This window comes from Ambystoma mexicanum, chromosome 12 (assembly GCF_040938575.1).
Source record: "Ambystoma mexicanum isolate Mex_15411 chromosome 12, UKY_AmexF1_1, whole genome shotgun sequence".
NCBI lineage: Eukaryota > Metazoa > Chordata > Amphibia > Caudata > Ambystomatidae > Ambystoma > Ambystoma mexicanum.
Genome location: NC_090936.1, coordinates 156,892,723 through 156,917,052, shown reverse-complemented (window position 1 = coordinate 156,917,052; position 24,330 = coordinate 156,892,723). Strand labels below are relative to the sequence as shown.

Genomic DNA, 24,330 nt, shown 5'->3' with positions numbered 1-24,330 from the left:
AAAAATTTAAAAAGTGCATAAAGTTTCGGGGTGAGTTGGATCTTCGAGGTCCCGCCTCGGATGCCCTCTTAAAGGCAAGGATAATAATATGGAACAATATAGCGGACCTGCGTGATATAAGCCAATTGAAAAGGTACATGGGTTAAGAAGCAGCGTCCCTACCAATGAAGGAACCCAGATTATATATGAAAATATTCCCTTCAGCCAAGCTTCGAAATTGCCACTTAAAGTTTAGGTTTAATTGCCTAGAGATGCTCGAAGTAATGGGGCCCAAGTGGGGGATCCCAATGGAGATGAGAGCCTGTAGATTGTGCGTGCAGGAAACCGAATCATTGAAACATCTAGTAATGGATTGCCAAAGGCTAATGGACAGAAGGATTCACATATTGAGTCCCTTTGTCAATTCACCAGCGGGTATTATAACAGCTGACCTATGGCACAGGCTCTTGACAAAGTCTCATCTTTCACTCACGTTGGCCTTGGTGAAAAGCTTGATCGCGATTTTTGAAAGTATTGATGAAGTGCAAAATTAGAAGCCGAGAAACTGGGGGTGGTCTAACTTGGGGGGGAGGGGAGTGTTGAGGTCCGTCTAAAACCACATAGATAGAAAGTGAAAAGGTACTAGGGCAATCTGTGGAATATACGACTGGATCGGCAAATGCCTCACCAAACAACTAGAAGGGGGCAAGATTAGTTCAATTTAATTTAATTCAATTTAATTGAGCATACTTATTTTAGAGGGATCAAGTTCTGAGTGTTGTGTTTCTTTTTTCCCTTTTTCTGTTTTCCTGTTTGTACCAGGATTTGTCAATGAATGTTACATATAATATAAAAAGTACCATATGTACTGAAAACATTTGAAATTAAAAAAAGTAAAAAAGAACCACGTAAATCATTTCTCTTTTGTGACAATATCAAAGTAACACAAATATTTAACTTACTTCATCCTAGTCATATGGAAGGCAAGAAAAAACAACATTATTTAATTAGCGAATGCATCCAAAATTCAAAAAGCTGCACATCATATTCTACAAAATGTCAATATATCAAATACATATTAGAGTTCTACAATACTTACAAAGAACCAAACCCCTCCCCGTCCTACTCGAAAACTACAAAAACTTAAAATATTCGAATTTTGGACTGTGAAATATTTCATTGAATCAAACTGGGTAAAAGATTCAAATTAAAAACAAGTATATTAAGATCTTTTCGACTCCATCCCTATAATGCAGAATTTTGTTTAGCTAGTCTTGCAATTAACAAAACACGACAAAAGCCTAACCAACAAAAGGCAATGCTGGTAGGGGTGGATGTCAAATTCATTAATGCACTGAATTGATTTATACAGAGGGTAGCACCCATCCCCCATAAATATCTTACTGGTTATGGTAACATACATTCTTGTCTCATCTGATCTTAAAAACAACCAAAAATGTTGGGTGACCTCTATTGTCATGAAACAAATCAGAACTGCTATACAGGAGAAAAATTGGCTGTAAGTTTTCATCCCACTGCCAGTGCAGTGAAATAAAAAAATATGCAAACCCTTTTTTGTTCCTCCCCATTTGATAGCAGAAGTCCGACTCATCCCTAATAGTAGTGAGCCGAACAAAGGGGTATCATCCTCAGTTTCTGTGGTAGAGTTTCAAAATGTGAACAGGGCAGCATCTGGAGCAATAATTGGTATTTAGCTTTGTGATCATTCATGTAACAGCTGAGATTCTTGCTCTTACCATTGAATAGCGAGCATCAAGGAATGTATACTAAAAAGCATCAGGGTTTTATAAAGTTGTTCCAACTTCTTTTTTAATCAAACAGTGGGGGAAACAACTGAAGAATTAATAGTAAGGTTTCAGCGAAAATATAAATTCCATTAACAAAAAAAAAATCCAAACCAACAGCACTGGGTTACTTTTATCTGCAAACAAAATAAAGATATCACATTTTAAATCTTCCAATGACCTTTCGGGAGTGCAACGGCTCTCCCTGGTATGTTTGGAGTGATGTCAGGAGCATGGAGGGCCGATACATGACTGCCTCCTGATTTGCAGGCTCAGTCTCCTACAGGGTGGGAAGAGAAGGCACCAACCTAACAGGTGAGCGAACCAGCTGACCAGGAAATTCCATCATGCATTCATTGTGGGAGCCACTTCTTGCGGGAAAGCCAAAATAACACCTAGATAAAACAGTTGTAAACTAGCCCAATACAGGGTGTTTTTTTAAACTGTAATCATCTCTTCCTGGATCCTACCATAAAGAGGCTTCTGGGGAAAAGCTGGAAAATTGGGCAATTTGAGTCTAAAAAGTGTCATTGTTCCCTCTGTGATATTACAAAGGATAGATATAGAATGCTGTAAATGTGTGTAGCACTGAAAAGCTTTAGTAAAGATAATATCAACAAAAACCCCATTGGGCCTTTAATCACGTTGTTAAGTGTTGAACACAAATCAACAAGCATTGACAAAAATGGGCTTAGTCCAATGTATATCTCAACATAGAATGAAATAGTTGGATTGGTAAAGTATTGTGCAAGCTCTAAAATTGCAACTACACCATTAATTGCAATGTCCAATCACTTATGTGGATTAGCTACTTTATCTAGATTATTCTGCTGCAACATGCAAGTGAACACATTCAACCCTGGTCCATGCAAAATTTGACAGTGAAAGTTAATTTCCGGCATGCATTAGTGAAATTAATTGTGAAAATATACTATTTAGGAGGGTCACTATACTTGCAGCTCCACCAGCAACTGGACCAGCAATAAGGGAATAGTTTCTTACCTGTAACTCCATTTCTCCAGCATTGGTATCTTTCATGGATTCACATGCTTAGAATATTCCCCGTCGTCAGGCTTGGAATCCTCCGTAAGTTATATAGACATTTTCCATAGGAAAAAATCAGACACTTTTGTGTCCTATCTATGTCGTTTTGGGCCGCGCACGTCGGCGCCACTAGGACGTAGAGGTATATATAGCCCCGCCCCCGCGGCTCCCTCAGATTTCGACCCCCAAAGTAGTATGAGGGGGATCTCTGGTTTGCATGCTCAGGGGAGGCAGGCAGGCGCATGTGAATCCATGAAAGATACCAATGCTGGAGAAATGGAGTTACAGGTAAGAAACTATTCCCTTCTCCAGCATTGGCTCTTTCATGGATTCACATGCTTAGAATAGATTGTATAGCAGTATCCCCCAACATTGGAGGCGTGTATGCAAACCAACATCACAATGATCACAATGCAGATTTACCATGGCAACACATTACATTATAGTATGTTAACAGTGAAAAGACACGACACTTTAAAGCATAGTTGCCGAAGGGTGTAACCCCCACTTGGGGCTTACCTTATTGGAACAGGTGACATAGTACTGCATGCCCCATCTGTGTATCTTCAGCATGTTGCTGTGCGAGACAGTAATGCCGGGTAAACGTGTGGTACCGACCAGGAAGCCGCCTGGCAGATATCCCCCAGCAGAATTCCGGACCACAGCGCCGACGACGATGTAGATCTCGTCGAATGGGCCCTTGGCCGCTTTTCTAGTGGTTTTCCGGCGTTGGAATGACAATAGGAAATGGCCGAAGACACCCATCTGGATAGTCCTTGTTTGGAAATCGCTTTACCCTTAGCCGCAGGACCATAAGCTACGAAGAGTTGTCTCGTGTCTCTGAAGCTTTGAGTGCGATGGAGATAAAATTTTAAAGCTCTTTTCACGTCAAATGTATGGAGAGTCTTCTCTGCCACTGAAGATTGTGTTGGAAAAAATGTAGGCAACACCATAGAAGCGTGTTTATGGAACATGGAAGGCACTTTAGGTATGAAATGCGGGTTAGTGGCCAGCACAACTTTATTACTGAAAAACCTCAAATACGGAGGGTCGATCACTAGATCTTGTATTTCTGACAGACGTCGAGCTGAAGTAATGGGCAACAGGAAAGCCAATTTCCAAGAAAAAAATGTCAATGATGTCGACGACATTGGTTCAAAAGGGGGTTTCATCAGGGCTGCCAGAACCAGGTTTAGACCCCAGATCGGAGGAAACTTCTTCGTGGGAGGAAAGGTTCGAAACAACCCTTTAAGGAAGTGTTTAACTAGGCGGTCACTGAACAATGGAGTTGAATGTCTCTTCAGGGTAAATCTCGAGATGGCAGCCAGGTGCACCTTTATGGATGAAACAGATAAACCGTTTTTAGCCAGGAGCAACAAGTATGGTAGGAGCTGTTCCGGCGTGATCGTCAGAGGGACCAAACCTGGTTGACCTGCGCACCATATGCAGAACCTTTTCCATTTGTATGAATATGAAGCGTTCGTGGAAGGTGCCCTTGCAGCTTGCAAAATGCGACGAGTGTCCGCTGGAATCGCTAACGCGCCAAACTCGGAGAAATCAGGAGCCAGGCCGTCAGACTGATGCTGTCCGGGTCGTGATGCCAAACGACCCCTTTCTCCTGAGACAGAAGGTTGGGGATCTTCTGGAACCTCATTGGTTCTGCCGCTGAAAGGTGGAGTAGATCGGAGAACCACACTTGTCTGGCCCAATACGGGGCCACCAGGATCACCTGACATGGATATCTGTGGATCCATTGCAGAGTCCGACGGATGAGAGGGAATGGGGGGGAAGGCATACAGAAACTTGCCCGTCCACGGGAAGGAGAATGCGTCCCCTAGCGAGTCTTGTTGTGGCCACCTGCTCACGTATTGTGAGCATTTCTTGTTGTCTCTCGTCGCAAAGAGATCGAGGGCCGGACGACCCCATTTCGCGAAGACACGGTGCAGTTGTTGGTCGTTCAGTTCCCATTCGTGTAGACGATTCATCTCCCTGCTAAGAGCGTCTGCTTGCACATTTTTTACTCCTGGTAAGTGGAACGCCAACAGATGTATGACGTGTTGGAGGGCCCAATGCCAGATCTCCTGGGTTTCTGTCGACAGGATCCTGGAGCGAGTTCCTCCCTGCTTTCGTAGATAAAACATTGTTGTCGTGTTTTCTGTCATGATTCTCACCACCGAGCCCTTTATCTGTGGTAGAAAGGATTTCAGGGCCCAACGCACCACCCTCAACTCTAGCAGATTGATGTGAAGGGCGGATTCCTCCGATGACCAACGACCCTGAACCTGAAGGGACTCCAGATGAGCTGCCCACCCAGTTAGAGAAGCATCCGTCACCACTGTCCTCTGGAACGCAGGTTCCAGCAGGGGCATTCCCTTCGTCAGATGGATGGAAATTCTCCACCATTGAAGAGCCTGCACGAGCTGGCCGTTGATGGTCAACTTGTCCGACCAGAGCCCTTAACTGTGCCCATCGATCCGCCAAGAATTCCTGAAGAGGCATCAAGGGTATGCAGGACGACATGGTCCCCAGCAAGGACATGTACCTTTGCACTGACACTCTGGTGTCGACCTGCCATTCCGATGCCTTTTGTTGCAGTCTGTGAATCCTTTCGAGGGATGGCTTCACCATTCCCGACTGTGTGGAACTCTGCCCCCAAAAAGACCAAGGTCCTTGACGGCTTTAATGAGGACTTGTCGAAGTTCACTGCGAAGCCCAAACGTTGTAGGAGGGACATGGTGGCATGTAGGCTTTCTTGTGTCTTTTCCGGAGACAATCCACTCACTAGCCAGTCTTCCAAATAAGGGTACACATGGTGACCTTCCTTTCTTAACCAGGCTGCTATTGGAGCCAGACATTTGGTGAACGTCCTGGGGGACGATTTTAGTCCGAACGGGAGGACCCTGAATTGATAGTGGGTTCGTCTGACGACGAACCGCAGAAATCTTTTGTGTCGTCGACGCATCGGGATATGGAAGTATGCGTCCTGAAGGTCTAGCAACGACAAATAATCTCCGGGTTGTATCGATCGGATCACCTCCTGGAGCGTAAGCATTTTGAATTTTAAATTCTTGAGCAGTTTGTTGAGCGCTCGTAGATCCAGGATGGGATGCCATTTTCCATTTGGTTTCTTGACGACAAAGTAACGGAAGTACACTCCCTGTCCTTTTTCTGGCACTGGGACCAGTTTTATAGCCCCTTTCTGCAGCATAAGCGTCACCTCCTGCAGTTGTATTTGAAGGTGGGGCTGAGCCGAGAACACCGGTGGAATTTGTGGTGGCTTGTCCTTGAACTGTAGAGAGTGGCCCAGATGAATTGTGTCCAAAACCCATTGGTCTGTTGTTATGCGCTCCCACTCGTCGACGTGACGAGACACTCGGCTCCCCAGGACGTCCTGAAACATGTCATTGTTGGTTCTTGGCTTGTTTATCTTTCGTCGACGAAGGGTAGGCACCCTGCCGTCTGGAGGTTTGGTAAACTCTGCCTCTACGAGAAGACTGGGCCGCACGTCTGTAGCCTTGGGACGAGTAGGAGGATCTGCTGAAACCTCGGTCTCTAGATGACCCAAACCGCGAGTTACCCGAAGCCCCTCTGAAAGGACGAAAAGGAACGAAAATTCCTACCTACCACTCTGGAGGGCTCTGAGTGACCGTGCCGTGTCAGTATCCTCTTTCATGCCCTTCAAGGCCTCATCAACTTTTTCACCAAACAGTTGTTCCCCTTCACACGGCATATCCAAGACTTTATATTGCACCTCCGGTCTGAACGTAGTGCACTTGAGCCAGGCTTGTCTTCGTAGTACCACGCCATTATTGATTTGCTTAAATCCGGACTCGGCTAGGTCGACAGCAATGTTTATAGCATGGTTGGAGGCCTCTTCTCCTTCCCGTACTAGCAACATGGCAGACTTTCTATGTTCTTCAGGCAAATGCTCCAAGATAGGGGCCAGCCGGTGCCACATTTCCCTGTCATACCTAAACATAATCGCCAAGGAGTTGGCTGCTTTAACAGTAGTCGCGCCGACCGACAGCACCTTCTTGCCAAAAGCGTCTTGCCTCCTGGCTTCGTTGTCCGGCGGGGTCGTGTATTTATGTTGAGACCTGTCCTTTCTAGCCGCTGCCGCAGATACCACCGATTCCGGCGAAGGTTGAGACGTCAAGCACTTGGGAGTCGATTCCGGAGCCTTGAACTTCTCCTCCAAACAACCTTTCACTGCCGGTTCCGAGAACGTATGACGCATGGTCTTCAGGCCCTCTTGCCAGACATGGTCTAAAATAGGGATGGCGAATATGGATTTCCTTCTCTTGCCCATATGATCAAAAAGAAAACAATCCTTTTTCTCCTCTTCAGGGACTAGGGCAAACTCAGTACACACCTTACTCATCATGGCATGGAACGCTCACACGTCGTCAGGTGGTGATGGCTGCGCCGGACTTCTCGGAGCTTCCATTTCTGCTTCAGAGTCCCATGTTGGGTCCCTTGAGGGGGATAGTGAGATGTCTGAACCCGACCCTTCGCGGTCTGAATCAGAGTCCGGTAGTTCACCTTCTTGTGGGCGAGGGCGATCTTCTGCAGCTTGGGAAGCGGCAGTAATCCTGGTCGTCGAGCGAGGAGCCGGGCCCGCTCGTCGACGAGTGGCGTAGACTGTAGCAGTGCGGGGGCACTGGGCTGAGGTATCTGTGTGTCCAAATGCTGTAACAGCTTCTTTAGCGTATTTAGCACCTCCAAGGACAGAACCGCCTGGGGGTTCAGTAATGAAGAGGTCGTAGGGATGGTACCCCCCCACTTAAGAGCGTCACCGCACTGGTTGGTTGCAACCCCAGGTTGGTTGGTTGCAACCCCAGGTCGGTTGGCTGCGCGACCGGCCCACGTTCCTCGTCAGCCGACGAGATGGAAAAAGCCGCATCTGGTTGCAGCAGGGCCTCAGGAGGAACGGGATCGAAAACCTCTGGTTGCCATCCCATAGACGGAACCGCCGTCGATGACGATATGTTTCCTACAGCCGCCGTCTGAAGCGTGGGACGAGTCGCCGATGACGCAGGTGTCGACGAGCGGGACGTCCACGAAGCAAGTGGCGCAGGGCCTTGAGGTGTTCCCGCTGCTTTCGGGGCCAACTTGCTGGCCGAGGCCTCTCGACTCAAGGTAGACTTATGACGGTCTCCTGAGGAGGATTTAGATGGTTCTTTTCTCTCCTTTTTAGACGAGGAGGAAGAAGACGGCGCCTTGTGTGAAGAGGGGGCCTTCGAATGTTTCTCTGAATGCTTCTCCAAGGGGCGTTTTTCAGCAGAACGCGCCTTCTTCGTCGGGGGTTCCGACTTACTTCTCAAGGCCGTGGAGCCCACCTCCGATGCCGGGTACGCACCCGCCCCGTCATTGAGGCAATCGACAAGGCATCTTTTTTTCGGTCTTTGAGGGTCTTCTGGGAGAAGCCCTGGCAGATTTCACATGTGTCCGCTGTGTGGTGAGGATGAAGACAGTAAATGCAGTCCATATGACCATCCCCTTCGTACACCTTCTTAAGACCGCATATAGCACACGGACGAAACAACGCCTTTCCAGACATTTTTTCGAGAAGAAAAAACAGTCGCAGAAGTAGAAAGTACAACCTAACCAAATAGCAGATACGCAAGGTAATCCCACTACTTTGGAAGACGGTTGACATGTGAGGGAGCCACGGGGGCGGGGCTATAAATACCTCTACGTCCTAGTGGCGCCGACGTGTGCGGCCCAAAACGACGTAGATAGGACACAAAAGTGTCCGAATTTTTCCTATGGAAAATGTCTATATAACTTACCGAGGATTCCCAGCCTGACGACGGGGAATATTCTAAGCATGTGAATCCATGAAAGATCCAATGCTGGAGAATTCTTAATCATGAAAGCTATATTGAGCGTGACAAGTAGACTGCACCCTTTGAGAAAACTGCACACCACTGATGATGTAATGAACGAACTACAACCTTTCATGGTACTGAATACCTAATATATATATGTTTGTATACACACATACACGTTTTTCATGTTGTAGTCTACCTATTTTTCTTCATTGCACCAAAACAGGGGGAATTGTTGTGTAACCGCCAAGACGTTGCATGAGGGATTTAAATAAAACAATGCATGTCAAGGCCAGAGAAGAATCAATTATACAAAAGTCCAGGTTTGCCCTTTCTTACCTCAAACTGTGGCCAGTTCATGCTCATTCCTGGGCCATGATTGGAGTGAAACCATTTCAAATCCTCTTGGGCATCGGCTGATTGTATAGACTGTTCCAGGTCAACATAGATTATTTTGTAGCTGCAAGGCAGAATTTTGTAGTTTGAAAAATGAAAGACAACCTACACAAAAATGGTGCCTACCCAACCAATACAAATTTGGAAAGAGGCAATGTTTACAAAGAAAAAGTAAAGCAAACTTATTGAGAAGCATGCTTTAAAATTGAGGAAAACACATATTTAAGAGCCTCTGGGTGCTTGTCACCGAGGGCTTTATGGAAAATGAGAAAAGGAGTGACCTTTTAGAAAGAAAAGATTAGACCACAGGCAAAATAAATCAGAAGACCATTTTATTGTAACTTGCAGGTCATAATTGAGAAACAACAGCAGTCACAATAAGGCAATGATACAGCGTGACTGAGCAGGGATTAGAACACTTTACAGGGAAGGAAGCTTTATGACATACACATGGTACTTGTGGATATTGGTATTGCACCACGTAAGCCAATAAGATTTCACTCCCTCCAAAGTCTATTGGCATCATGAAATGATCTAAGGTACATTCAGCAATAGGATTTTTTGCCTATCCCAAAATATCTATGGAGTACACATCCCAATGTCACAAACACTAATGTTTGACAACGAGAGTCAATTTGAATATACAAAAATAGAAAATAGGCTAATAGTTTGATGGTCCAGCTCTGCTACCTCTGGAAAGATATTCACAAAATACTCAAGCCTTCATCCAAGATCCAAATCCAATCCCCCACGATAACCAACGCTTCCCACTTACCCTTCCTTTTTTTACTGTTAAAGAGCCGAAGCCATCCCTGCCCTAGCCCATTTAGTTATAGCACTTCTATATCTTTTGTGCTACTTATTGTGATGTTGTATACGCATCTTCCTCATTCGTCCCAGTTTACAAAGCTTGCTTTGCACTTTATAACACCCCATGTAAAGTAAATGACAGAACATTTCCAAAATCTTTTAATGCCATAATAGGGTCCTATTGAATCGGTTCCATGTTATTCAGATCCCAGTATTAATTCAAAGTCATTTACTGATAAGTAATTACTTTGACATTGTACATCACTTTTTTTTTAATTGGGGGTCCGCTTCGTACCCCCATTACTCCCCAAAACAATTACCCCATCCCAAGCCCCTCCCCACTCCCCCACTTTTAGCAACAACACTTTTTTTTAGGAATTATCAAAGCAAATTACTTCGAAGTAATTACTGGTATTTTAACTACAGGATAACTATTGAATACATACTGCTTGTGCATCCTACATTGTAATTGTTTATTTGGAAAATGCGTATACACAAGGGAAGTGCTTCAAAGCAGGAAGGGAACACGGGAATACAGTTGCCATTCTTAGGCCTTGAAGATTGCAAATGATCTAACAATGACTAGGCCAGAGGCATATCTACTAGTAAGTGCTTGACAAAAAGGAGAAAAAGAGGGGGTTAGGGGAGGAGCATACAGATCAATAAACTAGAGTGTTGGTCTGTTGACATTTCAGACTGCTTGCTAGTTGGTCATCCAATGCTCCTATACATGAGAATATCAAGATGACCAAGTTAGGAAGGGGAGACAAAGGGAGGACCGGACAGACAGACTTGCAAGGCCTACAACACTGAAGGTCAAGGTAGTGCAAGTGTGCAGGACAGGAAGGGGGAAGGGGAGGGGGAGGTGTATAAGTGCACCCAGTCCAGCATGTGCCTGGGTTAAATGCAGAGTGGTTGCTCCTCTCATGGAAATAATGGAGTAGTGCTGAGCAGAGGCCTGGAGGCAAGTGCAGAACTGGCGGGGGAGCCAGGGACATGTGGGGCTCTGCAGGAGCACCAGGCGACAGTCGGCTAGCTGTGCAGGTTGGGGCAGAGAAGGAAGGAGGGAAAGAAGTGAGGAGGTGGAGGAGGTTAGCAGGGGAGAGGGAGAGAGAAAGAGGAAGAGAAGAGGTAGGTCTTGAGGAGTTTCGGGAACTTAAGGAGGTCTGGCTCAAGACGGGAGGGAGGTCACCCGCAGAGAATTGGAGGAGGTCGAGCAGAGGGGTCTGGAAGGAGAGTATTTGGCAAGAGAACGTTGTACATAGTAGGGGCCCCAGCCCATCATAGATAGGTTCTTAATCAAGCTGAGTGCTGAGCATATTCTAGTTTATGTATGGTTAGCGCTAAGGTGTATGCAATTAAGCTGGGTTGCAAGACAAAAATGGTGTTGAAAGTCAGGTTACATTTTGTAGTAGGGTTCAGGTTTGGAGTATAGGTTTTAGCATTATATTCACATGGCTAAGAGTCATCCTGTCAGGAAGATCACCCTGACACAAAGTGTAACTACAGCTTGTGCTAAGAATGGTTGGGTCTAATAAAGCAACCAAGCAACGTCACTCTCAGTTTCTTGGGCCTGGATTCCGAAGACCGCTAGAGCAACCAATTCTCTTGGAGAGAATTATTAGAATCTCAGATGATATCCAGTCTTTTTATCTAACAAGAATAATTGTACTACTTACAATCTGCATCAAAATACCGGCTTTGCGGATTCTTAGTTCTACAGATTTAGGTTTTGTTGAGCCATTAGGAGGTGGGCTATATGGTGATGCCTCGATTCATTGTGGCCTTCCGGTGACTGCAGCACTACTGCCTGAACAGGCAGACTCCTTGACATTTTTAGGTTACACCTTAGATAAACCTCTAATCCTGGGAGTATTGCACCTGGGTGTAGGTGTAAAATGGATCTGAATGCACCTTCTAGGATTTGTTAATTAAATGTAAAGGAGCCTGAGGGGGGCGAAGTTTGATAATGTACAGGGGTGGCGTTGGCTGAAAGCAATATTTGTGGGGAGTGAAAACCAAGCTCAATGATCTCTGGCCACGGTGGTGTGGAACACCAGGGGCCATTCTCACTTCACGCAAGCAGGCCTTTCCTTAAAGTTCTTGGAACAACACAATGGGCCTCATTATGATATTTGCGGTAAAAAGCAAACCTTACCGGCACAGAGGCAATACCGCGTCCGGGTAGCACTGACACAGCGGCCGATTACGAGAATATGTGCACGTGCGTAGTGGCATGCCGGTATCGTCTGTACCGGCATGCCATAAATGACCCTAAAACCCTCATTAGCGGCATCATGCAAAGCGCTGATACCTCCTCCACCTTCGCCCACCCCTAAATATCGGGCACCGGCAATAACGGGTCCGGCAATACCGGAACCGGAAGGGACGTCATCGCGCCAGAACGGGAAATGCTACGGTGGCCATCTTGAAAAACACAGTCCACTGCAATCCTCGAGACACAGGACCTGGATCCACACAACACCAGCTACACCTCCAGCACAATGCCAAAGGCCATTAAAAAAAGGAGCATCCGATTCCAAGATGGCTGCCGACACCAGGTAGACGTGCCCCGACGGCGCTCCAGAACCTCCAACTCATTTAAGCGGTTCCACCACCCCTTATGAGCCGAGGAACTGAGGATAACAGCGGCTGGCGCCCCCCCCGCACCCTCGACCACGGGTAGCTGCCATCTCACCCAGCAGGAGCAGGGGGAAAATACTGCGGCGCGCCCCAGAGGCCCGCAGGCGAAGGGAGACGCTTCAGGCCTACTGGGCAGAGCAGGAGAGGGGGTGCTCCAGGTGAGACGAGATTGCAGCCCCGTCCCGTCCTCACGCCGGGGTGCGACGCGGCTGTCTGAGCTGGGGAGGAGGAGACCCCGGGAAAGGAGGTACCTTTGGGACACACCGGGGGACCTTATATCGGCTCGGCGGCAGAGCCTAGGATCGAGGGGCCCGCGCCAGTCCTTTAGAGCGGTGGCGAGCTCCGGGCAGCGACCCCGCCCATGAAGTGGAGCACGGCCCTGGGCGGAGAGCGAGTGGATACTACCAGAGCAGTGCGGTGAGCGGTGAGGGGAGCGGCGCCCGGGCGACATTTGCGCCGGGCTGCAGGGCTGGCGTTGGTTCCCCGCGTGGCCTCACAGAGGTATTGCCCTACTACACGCAACCCCGACAGGCATCGTCAAGCACTGCAAGGCTGGGGACTCAGTCCTGGTCGGGAACAGCGAGGCAAGGAATTCAGAACCGGGCGGGGGTGACCCCCTGGGAAGGCACGGGCAGGACTGGGGGGGACCCCCCAGCCTCCGAGCTACAAATATGGCAGCTAAAAACAAGGGCAAGGCCAATAAGGGCGGCCAGTCGCAGCCGGATGCCTCAGGCCCCATCATGGCCCTCTGGGTAAGCAAGGATGCAACCGAGGAACGCAGGGCCACACAGGGGGGGGTGGGGGGGGTGGGGCAGTACGGAGCAGGAGCACGGCGAGACCCTGGAAGCGTCCGCCCAGATCTCACGCCAGGACCTGCATGGGGAGCTGCTCTCATTCCAAGCATCTTTGGGGAAAGCCTTTCAAGAGCAATTTCAATTAATAAGATCTGACATTAACCAAGCGCTGGCCGAAATCAAGCAGGAAGTGGGTCAACTGGGGGAGAGAAAAGACAGTCGAAAAAGGCCTGCAGGAGATAGGCAGAGAGACCACGGAGAACAGTGAAGCTATCGAGAGGCTCGACATGGCGACGCGGAACCTGGAAATACGAATGGAAGACATGGAAAACCGTACTCGGCGGATCAACATCAGGCTGAAGCTCCTGCCGGAGACGGTGCAAGATAGGGACCTGAAGGAAACGGTTCAAGGAATTTTCGCGGATCTATTGGGCGAGTCCTCACCTGATCGGATCGAACTGGACAGGGTTCACAGAGTGGGTTCCCTCAACAGGAACCCGAAGTCTTAGCGGCGTTTACAAGATACGTTCAAAAAGAGGCAGTACTTAAGGCCGCTAGACAAAAAGAGCCGATATCCTTTAACGACCAACGTATTGAGCTGTACCAGGATCTCGCCAGCTGCACCTTGCTCAAGAGGCGACAATGGAGCCCCCTCACCCTAAAGCTTAAAGAAAAGGGGATCAGATATAAGTGGACCTTCCCGTTTGGACTTGTATTCGATTGGGCTGGTTCTCAGAAGCGGATAACCACGATGCAGGAAGGTGCGGACCTACTTCAACTTGAACTGGACCAAGAACTGGCTGAGGAATCGAGGGTGGCGGGCCCGAGCGGCTCCTCGGAGGCGAGGAGTGGTGCCCGAGACAGGCCATGGGAATGGTCGCTGGTCGGGGAGGGGAAAAGGAGGAGGCCCGTGCGGCGAAGGTCCCCCGGGAAGGGAACTGATGCGGAGCCAGCGGCGGTGGAGTGAGCTGGACCAGAGGAGAACTAATCGGGTACTTGAATAATTTCAGGGGGTGGTGGACACAAAGGCAGTTTTGTATACAAGGAGGGGAGAGGGTGCTAAGAGCAAACATCATGGGATCATCAAGGGCGAGGAAGCCTAGGGGGGGGGGGGGACGCGGGCGGACCAAGTTTTAAGGTCATTAGGGGTTGGGGGGAGGGATCCTCAGGTGCTGCACGAGGGACGAGCTAGAAGTGACCCATGCACCCTGGTAACAGGCATGGGGCAAATGAGTGGGAGTGGGGAACTGTCGGAGGGTCTTGAACGGCGGGGACAAGTGTCTAACTACAATTGAAGTGGGTAACGCATAATGTTAGGGGCCTAAATACCCCGCTGAAAAGGAAGAAGCTGGAACAATTTACGGAGGGGGGAAAACCAGACTTTCTGGGATTACAAGAGACACATCTGCTTCGCAAGGACCAGAGTCGCGTAAGGTTGAGAGGGTTTGATCAGGAGTTTCAGGCGTCTGGCCCCCCAAAATCGGAGGGGGGGGGGGGTGGTGAACTTCCGCTTGGAAGACACCCTAAGGGACAAGGAGGGTAGGTTTGTTGTGGTAAAAGGCACAATTGCGGAAGAATCGTACACAATAGGGGTGATTTATGCGCCCAATACAGGGCAAGACCCCTTCCTCTGCGATCTCATGGGGAAAATAGGTGGCTGGGCAAGAGGCCAGATAATCATAATGGGGGACCTGAATATAGCTTGGAGCAAGATTAAAGACAGGTCGGGAGGGACCAAAAGCCGTGGGGGAGGGGCGGTAGCCTCAGCGGAACTCTGGGACAAAGTGGAGAGCATAGGGCTGAGGGACGTCTGGAGGGAATTGAGGGGGGACGAGGAGGGCTACACATTCCTTTCTGAAGTTCATGGGACCCAGTCCAGAATTGATTACATCTGGATCTCGGCCAACCTGGTGGGTAAGGTCAGGGAGATAGAGGTTGGGCCCATGGGAATAGCAGATCATAAAATATTGTCGATGCAGCTGGAACTGGGAAAGAGGAGGAGGGAGCGGTGGGGTTGGAAATACCAGGAACACCTGCTGAGGGACCCTGTGGTAAGAGAGGGGATAGAGGGCAAGATGAGAGAGTTCTTCGATAATAACAAGAGAGGGGACACAAGGGAAGATACAAGATGGGACACATTTAAGGCCACACTGAGGGGGGAAATTATAGCAGCTAAGGCACAGAGACAAAAACAGCTACAGGACTTGGAGTCCAGGCTGGAAGCGGAAGTTGAGGAAGCGAGAGGTAGGGTAGCGGCGAACCCCAGCAGGATTAACCAGAAGGACTACAGGAGGGCAATAGGACAATTGGGGATCCTTAGGACCAAAAAAGCAGAGGGGGCCATGCTTTTTGTGAGGTAAAAATTCTATGCAAGAGGGAATAAGGCGGACGCCCTGCTAGCTCGCCTCCTTCGGGGAGCTGCCTCCAGAAACACAATCACGGCGCTAAACTCAGATAGGGGGGAAAGGGTTACCCGAATAGAGGATATCCAAGAGGCCATGGCCGATTTTTACGAGACCTTATATGCTTCACAGCACCCCTGCGGCCAAGCTCAAGAGAAATTCCTGGAAAGGGTTAACCTACGTAAAATTGAGGGGGATGCCCAGATTGGTCTACAACAAAAGATAACGGAGGAGGTGGTGAGGGGGGTTATTCGGAAGCTGCCCGAGGGTAAGGCCCCCAGCCCCGATGGGTACAATGCGTCCTTTTGTAAGACCTATGCAGGAGTGCTGGTTCCACACCTGACCTACCTTTTCAATTCCTTCTTAGATAGTGGGCAAATCACCCCGTCTATGAAAGAAGCCAAGATCTCTCTGATTCTGAAGGAGGGCAAGGACCCCCTTGAAAGATCCTCCTATAGGCCAATAGCGCTCATTAACGTAGATGCAAAGATCTACACTAAGATCCTGGCGAATAGGCTCGAGGGGCTCCACCCGGATTTGATCCATTAGGATCAGACGGGATTCGTAAAGGGGAGGCAGACAGCGGATAATATCAGAAGGGTGGCCCACCTGGTGGAAAAGGCAGAAAAGACTCGCACACCGGCAGTACTCCTGTCCCTAGACGCTGAAAAAGCGTTCGGCCGGGTGGAGTGGTCCTTCCTCTTCAAAACCATGGAAAAGATGGGGCTAGGAGGCGCTTACTTACAGATGGTCAAGGCGAACTATGAGGGCCCGCGAGCGAGGGTGGTGGTAAATGGATTTTTAACTAGACCATTCCAACTCCAAAGAGGTACAAAACAGGGATGTCCCCTATCACCCTTGCTATATGCAATTTACCTGGAGCCCCTCCTGCAGGCAATACGGGAATCTGAAGGAATACAGGGAATACCGTTTGGAGGCAGGCATCACAAGGTGGCGGCCTTCGCAGACGACATGTTGCTCGCCCTGACCAATCCCATAGAGTCGAGTACGCAAGCCAGGTTACTACTACAAGACTTTGGGGAAGCATCCGGACTACGCATTAACATGCACAAGTCCGAATTGATGGACCTGACATTGGCAAGGGAAGAGAGGGAGGAGCTAAAGGGGACGACGCCCTTTGCCTGGCGACCGGGGGAATTACGTACCTGGGGGTGAGAATTACTCTGGCTCTACGCGGATGGTACGCAGCAAACTACCCCCCACTCCTGCAAAGAATGAAGAAAGATCTCTGTAAGTGGCGGAACTTGCGGATCTCCTGGTTGGGGAGGCTAGAGGCACTTAAAATGGTTACCCTGCCGAGGCTGCTCTACCTCTTCCAAGCTATCCCTCAAGCAGTCCCAGCTAGCTTCTTCAAGGAGCTCCAGGTAATAACTAACAAGTTCATATGGGAGGGAAAAAGGGCAAGGGTGAGTAGGATGCAATTTATGGCCCCAAGAAAAGGGGGGGGGGACTAGCTCTTCCCAACTTCCGTCAATACTATGAAGCAGCCCAACTAAGGGTGATTACGGGAGGGGGAAGGAAAACACTGGGTTCAGATGGATAGAGCGGTCACGTGACACGAACTGGGGGAGGTTCTGTGGCTACCCAGATAGCACCGTCCGGGCCATATGTACCTTAGCTCGATCACTAAACTAGTCGCAGATAACTGGGACAGACTGGTCCAACGGAAGGAAATTACAACCTTCCCATCTCCTTTCACCCCCATCTTCAATAATAAAAACTTCACCTGGAAAGAGGGGCATTCCAGAACTTGCGGGAGGGAGGTTGCCGTTGGATGTGGGACATGTTTATAGGAGGGGAGATCAGTTCCTTTGTAGATTGTAAAAAGGATTTCGCACTGGGGGAAGGTGAACGACAGATACGCACAACTTCGACACTGGCTTCTACACCCCATAAATAAGGAGGCGGGCACTAGATCACCGACCCTTTTTGAAAAATTCCTGATGACCAATAACGGCTCGAAAGGCCTAATATCGCAGCTTTACAAGATCTTGGATGAGGCTACCCCTAGGCCGCAATAGGCATACATGGGACGGTGGGAAAAAATTCTGGGCAGGGAAATAGAGAAGACAGAGTGGGAAAATCTATGGAGGAAGATCCCCCAAACTAGCGAGAGCCTCACAAACCCGGGAGGCCTGGTATAAGATATTATATGGGTGGTACTATACCCCAGCTCGGCTACGCAGGATCTACCCGGACTCATCGGGAACTTGCTGGAGGGGATGCGGCCAGGAGGGCACTGCAGAACATATTTGGTGGCAATGCCCAAAAATAGTCCCGTTCTGGGGAGACATCAAGCAGGCGATGGAACAAGTATTTGGGGCAGAGGGAGGTATACCCCCAGAGTGGTCACTATTAGGCTTAAGGCCAGCAGAAGGGCCGGCGGGTCCAAGGGGCAGGGAAAGAGCGAGGGTGATGCTCACTCTGGCAGCAATGACAATCATAGCTCAGAGATGGAAGAGTTCGATCATACCAATGTTTCAAGACTGGCTGCGTAAAGTCTGGGAGATAGTAGCGATGGAATGGGCCTCCTACGCAATGAACAATACAATACAAAAATTTGCGGGCGAGTGGGGTGAGGTCCTTTCCTTTCTCAGAGATGATTTCAGGATCGGGTGGCACCCGCAACGCCTAAGACTTCTGGACCTGGAATAACCCCGACTAGACACTTTGTGGTGACAGGGAGCTATGGAGACTTTGGAACAGCACCTGGGGGAGGGGGAAGGGGAAGGGAGGGAGGGGGGAGTTATGGGGATGGTTAATGTTGTTGAAAAAAGGAGCATCCCGCCAGCGAAAGGAGCGCCTCTCCTAGGATGAGTTAAACATGCTGGCAGACACTCTGGCCCAAAATGGAGATGTGGTGTTTGCATCAGATGTGAGGCAAGCTGCCCAGCTAAAGAAACGAGAAATATGGGAGAAGTGGCCCCCTGCACCATCAAGGATGTCAAAAAAAGGTGGGATGACCTGCGCCTCCGTGTGCGCAATATCCTATCTGCAAATCGGATCCAGGGTCTGGCTACAGGGGGCAGGTCCAACTCCCCCATAAAGCTCAGCCAATGGGAAGAAACATGTGCAAGCACCATTGGCATGGAGGCGATAGAGGGAGAGGGAGACATGGAGCGTGGAGTGCCGTCATCGGCAGATGGAGGTGAGTGTCCACACAAACCACTGGAATGCAAATATGATGGGCCACAAATGAATGTGACAGTGACAGGAGCCAATGCATGGGTCATCACACACATATGGACACACCCCTCCTAGATGCTATCCCCAGCACCGTCACATCTACATGCATGCAGCATGCCAATGCCATACCTGAGACACACCCCACAAACAGCGAAACGGCATGCGTCACACTGCACGCAGTCCACAACACTAAGGCATGTCACACAGCATACACCACCTTACACATGTGTGAACCAGAAGTATGCCTGAATAACCCCCCCTCCCATATAGCAAGCAACATGTATGTCACAACTCCAAGACAGCAAATCATCAAATGTGTACAACTGCTATAAAACCAATGTATGCATGATGCATGTACAACCATCACTGATGCCGTCCCTCTCTCGGTCCCCCAACGGTTCAGATTCCGACAGCGATGCTGAGGACACAGCTGCACAGGCCACGACTCCATCAAAGGCGGCCAGGGGCAGGGAAGGCGGCAACAAGCCTACCACATCTAAGGGCCTTGGCAAGCAACAACAGCCACTGAAGGCAAAGCCGACACAGGATGGCAAGGCACAGGGGAGGCAAAGAACAGCCGCAATACCAACAGTGGCTATACTGGTGGAATCCACTGAACCTGAGCCAGTGGCAGATGGGACCCTATCTGCTGCAAACAGCTCTGTGGGGGAGGCAGCTGCCACAGCGCCCCAGAGTGGCGATGAAGGACAGTGCCAGGCTGAGGTTATGTGTCCCCGAGGACGACAACCTGTCAACAGAAGTGGTAGGCACACCCAGCCCTGGGAAAACATCCCAGCACAACCCAATGAGCACCCCCAATAGCACCACACTCAACCAGTCTGGAGCTGAGGCAATACCCGAGGCCTGGAGCCCCACAGAGGACCCATCTGCATTGGGCCCCTTGACAGATGTCCCATCCTCCTTAGCAGGGGTCCGGGACCGAGAGTGGCGCATGGCACAAATGGAGGGGCGGCAGCAGGAGCTGACAGGGCTCATGAAACAGTACTTTTCAGATGGTGCCCTGACAAGGTAGGAGGCCTGTGAGAACACTGCGGCCATGAAAGGGGCCATTAAATTAAGCACCATGTGCATATGTGAGGAGCTGTCAGCAGTGAGGCAGGTGCTGCCCAGGATTGCCAATGCCTTGGAGGCTCAGCGTCCTGCCCCGACAGTGGAGCATGAGGGCACAGGGTCATCGGCCAGCTCCACCCAGACGAGCCCCCTGCGCAGGTCTTCGCGCACCACACGGCGCACTGACATGCCGCCGACAGAGGACAAAAGTAGCAGGAGCAGCCTGCATGTGCGGACTAATTTAGTCTCATGTTGCATACCATTGCACACCATGTGTGGGGGAGTTGTGGGGGGAGGGGGCGGGGGGAAGGGGTGTGTGGGGGAGTTGTGGGGGAGGGGGAGGGTGTGTGTGTGTGTATGTGTGAGGTGGAGGGTTAAAGCACTTTGTTCATATTACCTGTTCAATACACCCGTTGTGTATGTACCAAAAAAAAAAAATAAATAAATAAAATGACTGGACATTGCTTATTGTGTGTGTGTGCTTTATTGGTTTACAGTGTACAGTGTCCCTGTACCCCCACACCCAGAGGCCTGAGTCCCACATCCATGGCACCCCCTGCATCCATGTGTCTTAGAAATATTGGCCTATCACAGACGGCACACAGCACGTCTCTCCTGTGCATCGCCACCTGGCTGATGTGCAACCCCTTCTTCATCATCATCATCTTCATCCTCACCTGGTGGTTGCTGTTCAATCTCAGGGGGCAGAGGCACGCTCTGTGCAGCATGGCACATGCCATGATGATCTTGGCCACCTTCACATGCCCGTACAGGAGTGCATCACCTGACCTGCTGAGGCAGCGAAACCGTGCCTTCAACAGGCCAAAGGTCTGCTTGATCACCACACAGATACGGGTATGGACCCGATTGTAGTCCTCTTCGTGCCTGTTCTGCGTGTTCCGGACAGAGGTGAGGAGCCATGGCTTCAAGGGATAGCCAGCATCACCTACATGGGTGCAAAATAAGGTATGTGTGAGTCAATTCCTAACATGACACCTGTACTTCTCACTCTCATGCCTGCAGATATTTGTTGTTCCCATGCACATGTCCCTGGATGTATGCACACATTTTAACTTGCCACAATGTGTGCTGTCCTATGGTCTACAGGTGTGGGTTGCGTCGCCCAGATGATGCAGGGTGTCCACCTTCTTGCTGGTGTTCATGCACCTGTAGATGCCTACCGCTGTATTTGCTATCATCTATGTGATGTAGAGTGATTTGTATGTTTTTTTACTAGCAGCATTGGCACAAGTCTCATCATCATTAGTCATTCATCGCTTATTATTCCTATGGTGACATGCAGCGCTACTGTGGTGGTGGGCCAGTGACAAGCAGCGTATTCCCTTGGTGGAATTGATTTGTGCGCACTCATGGATGCATGTCCTGTGTTTTGTTTTGCGGCGGTCATTTACATTATGCATACTCACAGCATGTTGCTGCATTGTGTTACAGTGGGTAAGGTCTGACGATGTGCAGTGGACGTGTTGTGGGATGTGGGCTGGTTGCAAGTCAGGCATATTGTCATTGGTGTGCAGCTTCCATCATTTCTATGAGGTTTAGGTGTCATGTTCAGTTTGGGATGGTTTGGAGCACAGTGTTTTGCAGTATGGGCATTGTCCAGTCTCCCCCTCACCCTCATTACACTGCCATGTGCCTGTCATGCAACTTACCAAGCAGCCAGGCACATCGTCCAGCATGTCGTTCCATGTAGCGTGGAATTCCGCAGGACCACTGAATCATGAGTTGATCCGGGATATCGGGCACAACAATGTGTGATGAACTTTCTGGAGTCACATACCATCTGCACATTGACGGAGTGATATAGCTTACAATTGCAGTATGCCACCTCCATGGCATGTGGGACCACCAATTCCACATGGGTGCAGTAGAGGGCACTGATACAATTTAGCATGCCTGCCAGTGCATGGAAGCCAATTTTTGTGTCAGAGGTTTCCTGGGCAGTATGTGGTAGGGATATGTAGTCGCTTGAGTGCTTCAGGAGGGCATCCAATACTTGGTTCAGCATGCGTGAAAATAAAATTTGTGATATGCCACGCATCTGCCCCACTGTGTGCCGGTAGGTGCCTGTGGCCAGGAGGAGGAGCACAGACTACCTTCAGTAGAGGGGGATGGCAGTGCGGATTTCAATCAGGCTGACAATGTTGTCGTGTATCATGTCCACAATGGTGGTGATGGTGTCCCGGTCTGGCCGGTACAGGGTGTGGATCTGCTCAGGGGTTAGGTTGAAAGGACTGGCTCTGATGTGAGGGATTGGAGCCTACCTGCGTGGTACACTGGCAGCACTGGTGGGACTTGGTGCCCCTGTCTCACCCTCATTCTCCTCCTGCGTCTCCTCTGTGGTGCCTGTTGTAGCTGTTGCTCATGGTGTAGCAATGCAAGCATGTCCTCCAGCCCCAATAGCGCAACTGCAAGTGCGATCATTTTGGTGTGGTGTGTGGGTGTGCTCCTTTTGTGATGGGCCAGACTCCACTGCCTCCACCTGTGCTGATTGTGTGCACCTGTGGCAGTTGGGAACACTGCAAATTGGTGTTAGCGGGTGATACGCGATGCCGGTGAGGCCGGCATTGCGGTATCACTTATTAACGCATTCGTGATGCCATTAGTTGCATGTCTGCGTGACTTTGGATGTCCTCCTGATAGCGGCATCCCGGTATTGCCGGCTCAAAGGGCCGCGTGCCCGCGCGCATGCAGGTATGGGGAGCACAGTCTCAGCGGTGGCGCTGATGCCGGGTTGTTGGCTCGTAATAGGCCGGAGCGGTATGCGGTGCCGGTATTCCCTTACCACCATCGTTTTCCATTACCGCAAAAAATCTCTTAATGAGGCCCAATGTGCTTATGCTCCAGGAAACCTGGCTGGTTGACCAATTTTTACTTGACGGGTTTCAAAGATATCAGATGGAGGCAGGGAAGGGTCCTGTGGGGCGCCCCTATGGTGGTTTGTTGTTTGGGGTTAACAATGCATTGGAATCTAGGCAAATTGCCCCGGTTGAGAAAGAGGGGAAGGTGTTGATTGTTGAGGAGACCGGGGGGGGAGAGGGGGAGGCACAGAGGTAAAAAAGGTGCTTTTTATTAATGTATATGACCCCCCCACACTCCCACTGATACCATTTTCGCATATAATGATAAGGTGCTGACCATATGGGTGACTGGCAATGCGAATGAAGGCATAATTGTGGGAGGGGTTTTAAATGCTAGACTTGGTGAGCATTCCATTGGAGAGTGGAACTGGTGTCAATTCTATGGAGCTCAAAACTGTTAATCCCAAAGGGAAAAAAATGGCTTAAGTTACTGTATGATTGGGGTCCGATGGTCCTAAATGGAAGAGTCAATGCAACCACCCTTTGGTAGAGAGGTATGATATGGCATTTATAACGCGCCTATGCACAAGTGTTTCAAGGTGTGACGAGGCAAGGGAGGGAGAAACAGAGAAACGGAGACAATGATCTTACTAGGCCAGGTGACAGTGAGATCGCGCAAAGTGCGGGGGAAGGGGAAAAGTGCAGGGGGGAAGGGAGAGTTCAGTACATGGGATTGGCAGTAGAATACATGGAATAAATACACAATAAGTAAAAGTGCGGCCAGCTGGTGGCAAGTGCAAGGGTAGGTGCAGACATCAGGCGTCAAGTGCTGGTAGGGGACTGTAGGGATAGATAAAACAGTCCCCAAGTGCAGGGGTTGCCTGGGAGGCAGTGCAGGTGTGCAACTGGTGGGGGAACGGGCCTGGGCCTGAGATCAGAGGATAGCCAGGTGACCAGTGCAGTTCCAGATTCAGCCAGGAATTCAGCAGGGGAGAGGAGGAGAGAAAGCAGAAGCAAAGTGGAAGATTTTGAGGTGCTTCCGGAACCGGAGATGGTTCTCAAGTTTCAGTGAGGCTGTTCCAGAGGGAGGCCCCAGCCAAAGAAAGCGATCTACCACCAACTCATTGCTTGGAGAAGCAATTGACCCCGAGGAAGTTTGGAGGCGGATGAGTGAAGAGTCAAGAAGGAAGATATTTAGGAAGAGAGAGTTGACGGTATTGAGGCCGCAGGCCCCAGAAGGCCTTGTGGACAAAGCAGAGGGTTTTGAACGCAATGCTCGCAGCCACTGGGAGCCAGTGCAGAGATTTCAGTCCTGGAGATACACGATCCCTGTGCTTAAGGCCAAGGACAAGTCTCACAGTCCTGTTCTGGATGAGTTGTAGAGGTCGAAGAGTAGAGGCAGGCAGATTTAGAAAGAGGCTGTTGCAATAATACAGCCTAGAGAGAACCAGAGCTCTGGAGACAGTGAGCTTTTGGGGGGAAGGAGAGGAAAGGAAGAATACCTCTGAGGAGGTGCAGCTGGTAATGTG

General features: G+C 49.7%; 1 protein-coding gene across 7 annotated transcripts in view; it reads right to left on the bottom strand.

Annotated features, from left to right (window-relative positions):
• PACSIN2 (protein kinase C and casein kinase substrate in neurons 2) overlaps positions 1–24,330 on the bottom strand; it is a 909,220-nt gene that overhangs the window by 213,977 nt on the left and 670,913 nt on the right. For all 7 annotated transcript variants that reach the window (XM_069628223.1, XM_069628220.1, XM_069628219.1 and 4 more), the window contains one exon: positions 8,999–9,119. In XM_069628223.1, the coding sequence (XP_069484324.1) occupies positions 8,999–9,119 (121 nt within the window). The remainder of the gene's footprint in view (positions 1–8,998; positions 9,120–24,330) is intronic.